At 34.4% G+C, this 12,041-nt stretch overlaps 3 protein-coding genes across 3 annotated transcripts in view; all 3 read right to left on the reverse strand.

Annotated features, from left to right (window-relative positions):
• The window catches only part of LOC109541909 (myrosinase 1), a 2,418-nt gene extending 1,771 nt beyond the window's left edge, over positions 1-647 (reverse strand). The window contains exons 1-3 of the mRNA XM_048667323.1: positions 546-647; positions 308-438; positions 1-183 (exon numbers count right to left, since the gene is read on the reverse strand). Of these exons, the coding sequence (XP_048523280.1) occupies positions 1-183; positions 308-438; positions 546-595 (364 nt within the window). The 5' untranslated portion in view covers positions 596-647. The remainder of the gene's footprint in view (positions 184-307; positions 439-545) is intronic.
• Positions 648-1,197: 550 nt separating this feature from the next.
• On the reverse strand, positions 1,198-7,132 carry LOC125504808 (myrosinase 1-like). The gene is made up of 11 exons (XM_048667324.1): positions 7,032-7,132; positions 5,420-5,550; positions 4,870-5,063; positions 4,606-4,818; positions 4,417-4,540; positions 4,264-4,361; positions 1,961-2,130; positions 1,833-1,903; positions 1,568-1,761; positions 1,413-1,519; positions 1,198-1,355 (listed from the first exon to the last, which is right to left on the reverse strand). Exons 1-11 carry the CDS (start codon positions 7,073-7,075, stop codon positions 1,241-1,243), a joined length of 1,461 nt encoding a protein of 486 aa, XP_048523281.1. The 5' UTR covers positions 7,076-7,132; the 3' UTR covers positions 1,198-1,240.
• A 675-nt stretch (positions 7,133-7,807) lies between these two features.
• On the reverse strand, positions 7,808-11,729 carry LOC109535997 (myrosinase 1). The gene is made up of 11 exons (XM_048667322.1): positions 11,635-11,729; positions 11,146-11,276; positions 9,575-9,768; positions 9,306-9,518; positions 9,123-9,246; positions 8,967-9,064; positions 8,563-8,732; positions 8,436-8,506; positions 8,177-8,370; positions 8,014-8,120; positions 7,808-7,962 (listed from the first exon to the last, which is right to left on the reverse strand). The coding sequence occupies exons 1-11, from the start codon at positions 11,682-11,684 to the stop codon at positions 7,848-7,850; spliced, it is 1,467 nt and encodes a 488-aa protein (XP_048523279.1). The 5' UTR covers positions 11,685-11,729; the 3' UTR covers positions 7,808-7,847.
• Positions 11,730-12,041: the final 312 nt, after the last annotated feature.

Below are 12,041 nucleotides of genomic sequence, written 5' to 3' on the forward strand. Positions count from 1 at the left end.
TGAGGTAATAATCAACTCCTGCTTGATTGTATGTATTTGGAGTACCATTGGTAAATATTCTCGACCAAGAAACTGAAAATCGATAGAATTGCACACCCAGGTTTTTCAAAATAGCCACATCCTCCTTGTACTTGTGATAAGAGTCAGAGGCAATGTCTCCGTTGGAGTCGTTCTTTATATTTCCTATAAAGATAGAAATACTACAGCTAGTCTTAAGGAGCGCTCGCGTAAAAAAAGCAGGGACGAATAAACAAACCAAAAATATTAATAACACACGTAGTTTACTTATTTTGTCATTCAGCATTACCTGGGATATGAGAGAAAGTGTCCCACATGCTGGGTCCCCGACCATCTTCATTATATCCGCCTTCGATCTGGTAGGAAGCACCAGCTGTTCCAAACTTGAAGTTTCCTGGAAACTCTCTTTGCGCGATTGCCCTATAAAACACAATGTACTCGTATTAAAATTGTTTTCTCCACAATAAGCCGTAAACTAAGATTGCACATCAGGCAAAGGCACAGTAGATTTAGACCAAGTAACTTACCCGTTTAGAATAAAGATGAGGCAGATTACAATGGGGGCACTCATTTTCATGCGCAACTACCACTCGATGCTTACTAAATGAATAATGTGAATGCAAAATGTAATCATGATATTTTATCAATCGTCGAAATTTTTCGAGTGTTTTTTCAATTGTAATTTTGGCTACAGATATGGAAGTTGGTCCTGCTCAGATTTGATTGCGTTAAAGTCGCTTCATATGCATTAAATATTAGGGAACTAAAAACCAAAGTCGTCTTCGTGGATCAGAAAATAAATTTCGAATAGTTGAGAAGAAATAAAAAGCATTGATCAATTATTACTTAAAATATTAATTAAAATTTCAGGAATGACTAGATAGAACAATCATCTGCTAGAAAAAACAAAAACTTCGAAATAGAAAAGCAGCTGGATGAGAAGTGAGTAAATGTAGTGTTTCTTTGTAAAGAGAAACTGCGTTTTTATCTTCGCAGTTCAACCCGGCGATTTCAAATCTTATGAAATTGAACATTTTTCTGATTTAATGATCAATCAGACATAAATAGCAACTGATGTAGGTAATGTTCGTGTAAAATGCAAGCAGTTATGGAATAAAAGTTGGAATGCAAATGTTGGGTCATGAAGACATTAGTCCAGACGATAAGAAAATAAAAATATTGTTTACATGGAAAGTATTTAATAGTTAATTAACTTTATTATTTAGTCAACAATGGCTCTGGCCGCAACCACGCGCTTGTACCATTCGGCTGACGCCTTGTATGTTCTGGTTCTCTCGGGACTTTCAAAATCTACTTGGACAATTCCAAATCGTTGCCTGAAAATTATTATATAATGAAACCGATATAAGGAAACTTTGCAATTTTTTTATTACGTGTATCCTTCGGCCCATTCGAAGTTATCTAACAAACTCCACAGTGTGTATCCGGTTACGTTAATTCTATCATCCAGGATGGCATCTAGGATGTTGCTCAAATAGCCCTGAATGACCAAGTCTATAATTTTGAAACAAATTCCCACTTAACTTACGCTGAGATATTCGATTCTGGATTGATCGTCCAATTCTCCTGGAAGCGTAGACCATCCATTTTCAGTGATTATAAACTCCCCAGGATTATACTTCTTGTTGAGATAGTTGAGTAGATATCTGACTCCCGGCGGGTCAGAAGTTAACCAAGAAGAGGCACTTGTGGGCCATGAAGGATCTCCAGAAGTTATGGTTCCTAAAAAATAAATTTTACATTTTAATAGCTTTTAACGAAATCGAATTTGAAAACTGGCCTATTTCAAATACCTTGATCCAGCCAGATGGATGGAGTGGTGATGGGCGAGTCATCAGCATATTCAGCAAAAGCACTAGTGTATCTACAAATATTAGATCAAAATATTTATGCTAAACTATCCAGAGTAGTGGAGTCTTACATATTCAAAGCAAAAAAGTCATAAGTTCCGTTGATATAGTCGATTTCTTCCTGAGTGAATTCCGGTAATCTAGAGAAGGAGTAACCTTCTAGTCTACTTCTGTTGGCAACTCTATCAATGACCACCTGGGGCCAATTGCCTTTAAAGACAGCGTTGGCATACAAACCAGCCTGGAATTTTCACATTTACATTAAATTTGCAGAATTCCACAGTGTCTAGTTTAATATGTCCAAAAAGTCACTCTTTTGTAGACAATTAATTCATTCATTCATTAACGGAATTTAATCTTATTGCATAAGATAGGCTTGGGTAACTCAGTGAATTTTTGGAGTTGGCGCAGTGCTGCGCAAGTGGCTTTGTGCGCCAACCCAACGCACCGGCGCAGTTCCGTTGCTGGAAAAAAATACTTAACTTGTTTTTCGATTTATTTTAAGGGCTATTTATTAAGAATGTTTTTAGTTTCGTCAAAATTTCAGAATTTTCCAGTATTAGCAAAGTTACTGTTTCTTCTAATCGCTCATTTTTCTAATGTTTTACGTAAAAATACTGACAATCTAAGGATATTTTCCTCAAAAAATTTTAAAATAAATTTTATTACAACGTTCGCCTCCTTCATCGTTTCGTTAAAAGTAGGGAAATCCTTTTCCAGCTTCAAATATAGGAGAAAAATCAACTAATTTTTTGTTAAAAAGCGAACAGAATATACTCAAAAACGCATATAACATACATAATATAACAGAAAGTTTATAAAAACTCACCCTCATACCTCTGAAGACTGTCGAGTTGGTTAAAAAACTGTGGATTTTTAGTTTTGATCGAATTTTTTTTTGCTTTATTTTATACTCAAACACGATCTATTTTATAGAGTTTCACTTAAAAAACTGACAATCTGGAGGTATTTTAGGCGAAAAATTACAGGATAAATTTATAGCTGAAGAAATTTTACCAAAACGTTTTTCAGCGTCGAACAAAAAACATCGGGATAAAAACTAAAATAAGTTTTCCAATTTTTTCCGGAAAATGATTAAGGTTTTCTGAAAAACCGATCACAAAACGAAAAGTTTTTATTTGAAAGCGCAAAAAAATCTATTATTTTCTGATGCTTGACTTCTTTTTCGACAATCATGAGGTCTTTCTTTCAGCCAAAAACGCCACAATTAATTTTGTTGGCCTCATGCATCGCTTTGCAGGAGATTTTAGAAGGGCTTTTTGAGCTTCGAATTTGGCACAAAACTAAATAATTGAATTAACTTTTTTCCCAAAATAATTAAGATTATCTTGAAGAAACAACTAGAGAGCAAAAGTTTACAAAATTCACTACCCTCATCGCTCTTAAGAATTTTCAAGTTTATTTAAAATTTCAGGTCTTTCCAGTTTTAGCAAAGTTTTTCTTGCTCAACACTCAAACACTGACAATATTCAGGTATTTTCTGTAAAAAAATATAAATTACATTCTATTGGAACACTCCCCTCTTTAACCGCGTTGTAAAGATTTTTTTAAAACCTTTGTAGCTTGGAATTTTGGACAAAACCCAAATATTTTTCTGGGTTTTTTCACAAAAATATTTTTCCAGAAAGAACAAACGAAAGTTCATAATCAATTATTTGGAAAATTCGCCAACTTCGTCGCTGTGAATAATTTAGTTATTTTAAATTCCGCTTTCTTCACTTTTAGGTCAATATTTCTAAACAAAACTCTTTCGAAACTGCGGCAAACTGAGGGTCTTTAAACCAAAAACTGGGCGTATTTATAGTTTGGTCTTCTTTTCCTTCATTTGGTGCCTTTCGAAGACCCGTTTTACCTTTGAATTTGAGTCAAAATTCAAACAAAGTTCTCCAAAAATAGTTTTCCAAAAAAAACGATCAGGGAAAGCAAAGGCATCATTTAAAACCTCATTGCTTTGAAGAATTTTAAAATTTCTTCAACATTTCCGGTTTTTCTCGTTTTAGACCAAAGAACAGAAATTTTTAAGCAATCGTCGTGACAGAAAAGGTACTCAGTGAATTTTTACGTGTTGGAGCAGTGCTGCGCAAATGGCTTGGTACTCAGTAACTCAGTTCCGTTGCTGGAAAAACGATACTCAGAATGTTAAAACCCCAGTCTAGGGTTTCGTAAAGCTTTAATCCGCTTTAATAAATGAGTTATGACTCATTCATCGATGAGTTATAACCCATTAACTCAGAGAGCGGCAATAACTCAAAAGCGCAAAAGATTTATTTGAAAATATTCGGCATAATGAAACCTATTTACGAACCCAAGACCGTGAATTTCTGTTTTGTGAAGTTTATAGAATATTGCTTACGTTAAACTCATAGGTTCTCTCCACAGCTTCCAGATCTAGAAGACTTTCGCTATCTTTTGGGTAGAAGTTGGAAACCGCACTGTTAATCGTCACTTTTCCTATAAAACATACCAAATTACATGAAGTTGTCTCGTAACGCAAACTAGAGTTCACCTCCTTGTTCAGCTTTAAATTCTTCATCGTAAATTCTGTAGGCTTTGGCGTGCGCTCTAAGGTTGTTGTAGGCACATGTATAGATGCCATCTCCGATCAAACTTTTGCCTGGAGCGTGAACACCCTAAATATAGAGGTGGCTTGATATAGATTGAGTAATTTGATTAGTAACAACAGCAGTAGTTATACTTGTCCATATCCCAATGTGCATGTTGTTCCAGGTTCATTAATTGTCACCCAGTATTTGACAAAAGGTCCAAGATTCTTATAAACAACTCTGGCATAATCTCCAAAATAATCAGCAATCTGGGGGTTGAGCCACCCTCCTAAATCTTCCAGGTGCTGTGGCAAGTCCCAGTGGTAGAGAGTCACTACTGGTTCGATATTGTTGGCGCGCAATTCCTTTAAACGAAATGTTATCTCAGTTCAAATAAGTAATTTTTGCGCACTCACATCAATGAGGCTGAGGTAATAATCAACTCCAGCTTGGTTGTATGTATTTGGGGTTCCATCTGTAAAGATTCTCGACCAGGAAATGGAAAAACGATAGATTTGGACTCCCAGGTCTTTCAAAATAGCCACATCTTCCTTGTACTTGTGGTAGGAGTCAGAGGCAATGTCTCCGTTAGAGTCATTTTGAATATTTCCTAAAATAATACTAACGCTTAATTAAGTTAAAGATCAAATGAGAAAAAATAATAAATTATTTGTTTTTATAGCCTAGAAGTCAACTTAAGTTTATATTCGGATTTCTTGAGTTTGATCGTCTTTGATGTTGATGTTAGGCATCAATTGAATATGTTTTTACACATACTCACTGAACTGCCCGACCTTTCTTTAAATGACTACAGAAGCTCAGAATGTTTTTTGCGTCGACGAACTTTCAGGCAATTCAAGAGATTAAAATTAGAAAATACAAAAAAGATATAATATTGAACATTCAAAAAGAGGTTGCTGTTGCAGCACTGTACCGCAAAGTACATTTACACTCATAAGGCATTACCTGGAATATGAGAAAAAGTATCCCATATACTGGGACCTCTACCGCCCTCATTGTATCCGCCTTCGATCTGATAAGAAGCACCAGCTGTTCCAAATCTAAAGCTTTCTGGAAATACTTTCTGCGCTAAAGCTCTGGAAAGTAGACAACATTTTTAGCTTTTTTAATTTGTAGGCCCTTCTGCTGACCGTGGTAGCAGTTAAATATTTTAAATCGTGCTGTTCTTTACAAATGTGTTTGCATTTTTCAGAACATCTCATAATGTGCAAACATTCTGTACATATTTGTGTGATGTAGAGTTTAAGCAAGCGTGGTTATTTACGTTACAATTGACGAACGAGCATTATTACAATTACAAGTGCGGAATATTGAACAAGTACTTGTCCTGTTTTCAATGCTACATTTATTGGTTGCTTTTGAAGATAAAATCGATTGTGGGAATAAAAAATTGTTTTTTATTCCCACAATTTTAGATAACATTGGTGTGCTTGAAATACTTGAAGAGCTTTCAACAGCTCTATTATATAACTTATTTAAATGTTGAGCGAATATACAAGGTGAGCAATTGAACATTGTGTGCCAAATGTCGGGCTTTATCTAAGTCTGTCAATTTAAAAGGTATTTCTTCTTTCGAATGATTTCTATGCATTTCAATTTATACATCAAAATTCGTTAATCCCGGAATTTCCAAAACCAAAAGCTGGATAAAGGGGGATAAAATATATGATTTTGAAGCTAAATCAGCAACTCCGAAAAGTGATTTTTTCCTAAATTCATGTTCATAAATAATTTGCTTTCGCTTTTCCGTGAACAACAGAAGGTTGAGGTAAAGTGTTCTATCTGTACGCACTAAAGTCGGTTAGTTATACAATAAACAAATTTAAAAAGAAAAATCTAAGTGGGTGGAAATTTAAATCTCTCAGGAAAATGTTTCAACCTCTTGATAATAATAGGACAGTTACAAATGATGACAAAATAAAAAACATTCGGAAAAATCTTCATGGTATTTATAACTTCAAATGTAGCAGATATATATATTTTTTTCGAATACAGATAATTTCCAAAGTTTTCGTTAATTTTTAAAATACTTTTAGCCGAGTGTTTCCCAAACCGAGTTTCTGAGTTTTTCGGGTTTTGCTTTTTGTAGTAGAATTCTAATAAATTATTAGCAATTCCGCATAATGTTCACATATCTTGTGTTCACAAACCTTTTAGCAACAAAATGATTTTCTGAACAAACACAAGATCCAAAAGAACATTAAATTCGTTAAGTTAAGTTACTCGATTTTGCCAGAAATTTAGTATAGTTTCGCACGATACGACATTGAAAAATACCTCAAGAAGTTAATTTTACCAACAGAAAATTGCTATCGTTTACATAATTTTTCAAATATTCAAGATTCTTTGAGAAAATATCTAAAAAAACGTTTAGTAGTAGATATCATCAGCCGTTATAATGACTAGGGAATAGTTTTCCTAAGGCGTAAGAAGAATGCAAAAAATGTAAATATGCAAATTGTTTATTATTTGTTATTTGATAAGCAAGTAAATAATATTTAAATTTGTTATCAAGATTGACTGTATAACAATTTATATATTAAACCATGCAACTTACCCATTGAGAGTAAGTAGCAAACAGGTTACAATGGCAGCATTCATTTTAATTCCTACTCAACTACCGCGCAATTGTTTATTAAATGAATAATGCTAACATGAAAATGTATTCATAAGACGTTATATTTTATCAATTATTAAATAATTTTGAGTGGTTTTTTCATTGATTTTCAACTTGAGATACAATCATTCAGTTTACGTGAGCATTTAATTACTTAATGAGGTAGAAAATAAACCACCAGATTGCGCCGTTCAGCTTCAAAACTCCTAAATTAGTTAATTATTTCTTCTAAAAGTCAAGATCAAAATTAGACAAAAATGGGAGGAATAAATCAAACTGAAAAAATCAAAAGTCCATTAATCTTGCAAATTTATTGCGTGTGTGCTTCAACCTTACAAAGTATATTATGTAATCGCTGTTCACCTTGAAATTCCACTTGATATTGAATTAAAACTTCAAAATCAATATTGAAAAGGGTGACGGAGCAGATTTTGAATAGCATTCAACTTTTTCCTTGATTGAAAAGTTCTGCCAAGCTAATAATTGAATTTATTTATCGACCGTTTAATTTTCTATGGGTAATTGCCCAAAAGCTTGTAGATTTTCAATTGAAAATGTGGCCTAATTTATTATTCATTGACCCAAATATTAGCAAATCAGCTGAAAGCAGTTAATTTTCAGCTCAATTTTCATTGCGTGAACTGATAATAAAAACAAGTCGAAAGGAAATGATTGAAACTGAAACAAACATTGTGGGATAAAAAAAACATCGTGAATTGCATGGAAGACTTTTATTGGGCAATTTCGCTGTACTGTTTAGTCAACAATGGCTCTGGCTTCAACTACGCGCTTGTACCATTCAGCCGAAGCTTTGTAAGTCCTGGTTCTCTCTGGACTTTCAAAGTCTACTTGAACGATTCCAAATCTTTGCCTGAAAATATATTTCGTTATAATGGAATTTCACAAAAAAAATTATTATTACGTGTATCCTTCCGCCCATTCGAAGTTATCTAACAAACTCCACAGTGTGTATCCGGTTACGTTAATTCCATCATCCAGGATGGCATCTAAGATGTTGCTCAAATAGCCCTGAATGACCAAGTCCATAATTTTCAAACAAATTCTCACTTGCTCATGAAACTTACGCTGAGATATTCGATTCTGGATTGATCGTCCAACTCTCCTGGAAGCGTAGACCATCCATTTTCAGTGATAATGAACTCTCCTGGATTGTATTTCTTGTCGATGTAGTTGAGTAGATGTCTAACTCCTGGTGGGTCGGAGGTTAGCCATGAAGACGCACTTGTGGGCCATGAGGGGTCTCCGGAAGTAATCGTTCCTAAAAAATACAATTTAATTTTCCTCCTGGTGCAACTCCAATTTGAAAGTGGATATATTTTCTACCTTGGTCCAGCCAGATTGATGGAGTGCTAATTTCCCAATCCTCAGAATACTCAGCAATTGCACTGGTATAACTGTAAATATTAAAAATTAGGTTGCTATAATATGTTCCGATGTAGTCCGGCTTTACATATTTAAAGCAAAATAGTCAAAAGTTCCGTTGATGTAGTCAATTTCTTCCTGGGTGAATTCCGGCAACCTAGAGAATGAGTAGCCTTCTAGTTCGCTTCTAGCGGCTACTCTATCGATGACTACTTGGGGCCAGTTACCCTTGAAGACTGCGTTTGCATACAAACCGGCCTGTAATTAACACACTTGATTGAAAATGGCGAAATTACAGATTGTATAGTTGTGTAAAATCCGGAACTGAGCAATCAAAGTTTTTTAATGTGGTCGAAGATACTAGATATCATATAGCTAAATATGAACCCTGGATGACCACTTCGTTTGGACGAGCTTTTTCAAAGGGTACACATAACAATAGAGCAAATAAAAATGGTACATAATTTCTTATAGGTACACTTCATCACTTACATTAAATTCAAAACTTCTCTCAGCTGCTTCCTGGTCTAGAAGACTGTCGCTGTCCTTAGGGTAGTAATAAGAAGCGGCACTGTTGATGGTTACTTTTCCTGCCAAATAAAACGCATTCTTTAAAACTGCAAACACATAAATCCAATCGACGTTTACCTCCTTGCTCAGCCTTGAACTCCTCATCGTAGATTCTGTAGGCTTTGGCGTGAGCCTTAAGATGATTGTAGGCGCATGTATAGATTCCATCTCCGATCAAGCTCTTTCCTGGTGCGTGAATGCCCTGATTTACTTGCATATTAACTACAATTCTTTGTTTAATTATTGCTTCTAAAACTTCACCTGTCCGTATCCTAAAGAGCAAGTTGATCCTGGTTCGTTGAGGGTGACCCAGTATTTCACATAAGGTCCAAGAGTCCTGTAGATTACTCGGGCATATTCGCCAAAATAGTCGGCTATTTGAGGGTTGAGCCAACCGCCAAGGTCTTCCAGGTATTGAGGCAAATCCCAGTGGTAGAGGGTAACAACCGGTTCTATTCCGTTTTCACGCAATTCCTGTATGGGAAAAACTCCTTAAATATAACTAGCCAAAATCATATCGGGCAACTCACATCAATCAGACTGAGGTAGTAATCAACTCCAGCTTGATTGAATGTGTTCGGAGTTCCATTGGCAAAGATTCTGGACCAGGAAATGGAGAAACGGTAGAGTTGCACTCCCAAGTCCTTCAATATGGCTACATCTTCCCTGTATTTGTGGTAGGAATCGGAAGCGACATCACCGTTGGAATTATTTTTTATGTTTCCTAATAGTAACTTCATTTTAGTTTTTTTCCTTTTTCTGTTTTGTTTTTTGTTTTTGTTCAAAATTATGAAGTCCAACTTTATAACGCGAAGATGAGAGAATTACAAGGTTTTAAATTGCTTCTTCTCAATTAATTCATTGTTAATTCCAAATCAAATTCATTCCTGGGTTCAGTCATTTATTGTCTCTATTTATCAATCAAAATACGTTTCGGTTTATTTCAACGTCGCGTCAACCTATATTAAATATTGCAAAAAAAATATTTCGTAAATATCTGATTTAAATGTGAAATATATATTTTTAAATAATATTTCTTAAATATCTGATTTAAATGTCAAAGAAATATTGTTATAATATTCAAGAATCTGTCGCTTCAACCTATATTAAATATTGCGAAAAAATATTACTGTAATATTTGTGTGCTATCTGGGTGCAATTTTTACGGTTTAAATAAATACATTTATTTATTTTTGTATTTTAAAAACATGTAGACATTTTTGAAAAAAAAATCAGAAGATGTGTATGCAACATTTAAAGAAGTGTGATCTTCCACACAGAATTATCAAAAACGATTAGTTGATTAAACTGTTTCACGGTAAGGAACTGAATGTATTTTTGCTTTGCGGGCGCACCGCAAATTTTTATGTTTTGCTTCGAAACTGGACAAATACCGTGATTATTGTAATCCAATCCTTGGAATTAAATCAAAAACACAAGTTCGTTTTTAAGTGGCTGCTCACATACCATAACATCGCATTAGTTAAAAAAATATTAAAATCACAAGCAGATTGATGATGTTAATTGTTGAGTGTTTTAGGAACATTTATTTAAAAATATGGGACAAAGAACAACAGCTACGTTTTCATAGTTATATCCTGAATTTTTGGGGAAATCAACTCTTAAACCGGGTTTAGGTCGCTATAAGAATTGGTATAATTAAAGCGTCGTCAAATAGATGCTACAACAACAGGAAGGACTGCGGTTTCAATTTACCAGTTTTCTGAGACAGTAGGAAAAATTTAATCTCATAGCAAAAATAAAAATCCTTGTAATGAATAGAGTGGAACTCCTGCAACCTCAAGCCCCTTCACCCAAATTTCCCCAGCTCAATCATTTAAATGTGATCAAATGTTAGTAAATCACGAAATGACAAAGTGCTAATCCAAAAACAAAACATTTAGAATATTTAAGGCAACATTTTTGATCATTACGACAAGGAAAACAATGAAGAATGCAAAGTTATGCAGCAAAAAACATAAAAAACATGTTGAATGTTTAAACTTAAACACCGTTTGCAACTCCCAAATTAGAGCGTCCGAAGCATTTTTCTAGAAACTAGCGAAGAAACAACAAAATTATCTACTGCCTTAAAACTTACCTGGGATATGGGAGAAAGTATCCCATATACTCGGCCCCCTACCATCTTCATTGTATCCTCCTTCGATTTGATAGGAAGCCCCAGCGGTTCCGAATCTGAAAGTTTCCGGGAACTTCCTCTGGGATAGCGCTCTATAGAATAAATGTGTTGTAATGTACGAATGCCAATTTTTTTACATAGAACGTGTCCCAAAACATTCTCATTCGATTAACTCATTTCATCATAATAGAAGTGCTCTAAATAGTTTAAATCTCAATAACTGTAAGCAATTGGACATTCTGTTTTTTTCAGACCATTTCCCTGGTATATATATATATATATATATATAGAACTACATAATTTTAAATTGGTTTCTGAAAATCGTAGAATCCTGCACGCAACTGACTTCTCAAAAATTTCATTCCAGGTTTAAACATATCAGCGAGTTTAATTTCAAAGAATAACCCCGCTTGATACGGGAAGGATTATCTTAAATTTCGCTTAACTTACCCGGAAAAAGCTAAAGCAAAGCAAATTATAGGAAAGGCCTTCATTGCCATGCCATGCAAATACACTACTAAAGTTGGACATATGATTAAACCATTTTAAGTAGCGCGGAATTCTCAATAATCTCAGGGTTTTCTCAAGTCTTTTGCTAATGGCTTTATATAACTTATATAGAAATAACAATTATCCAGTTGTTATTTAGTAGATACTTGAAAGAGCTGATATTACGTATTTCTTTTCTTCAAAGTGATAATTTCTCGATTACCTACCTGAACACAATTCGAGTGGAGCCAGTTGAGAATCTAATATAAATACACGTATGTGGATGGGATTTCCGCATTAAAAATTTAGTATAAAACCTGCGTCGCTTGTACTTTAGCAATTCAAATATTCATAAAAATTATGATTTT

The sequence above is a fragment of the Dendroctonus ponderosae genome, unplaced genomic scaffold (genome assembly GCF_020466585.1).
Source record: "Dendroctonus ponderosae isolate FM_Combo_2020 unplaced genomic scaffold, Dpon_F_20191213v2 Dpon_F_20191213_6, whole genome shotgun sequence".
In the NCBI taxonomy this organism is placed as follows: domain Eukaryota; kingdom Metazoa; phylum Arthropoda; class Insecta; order Coleoptera; family Curculionidae; genus Dendroctonus; species Dendroctonus ponderosae.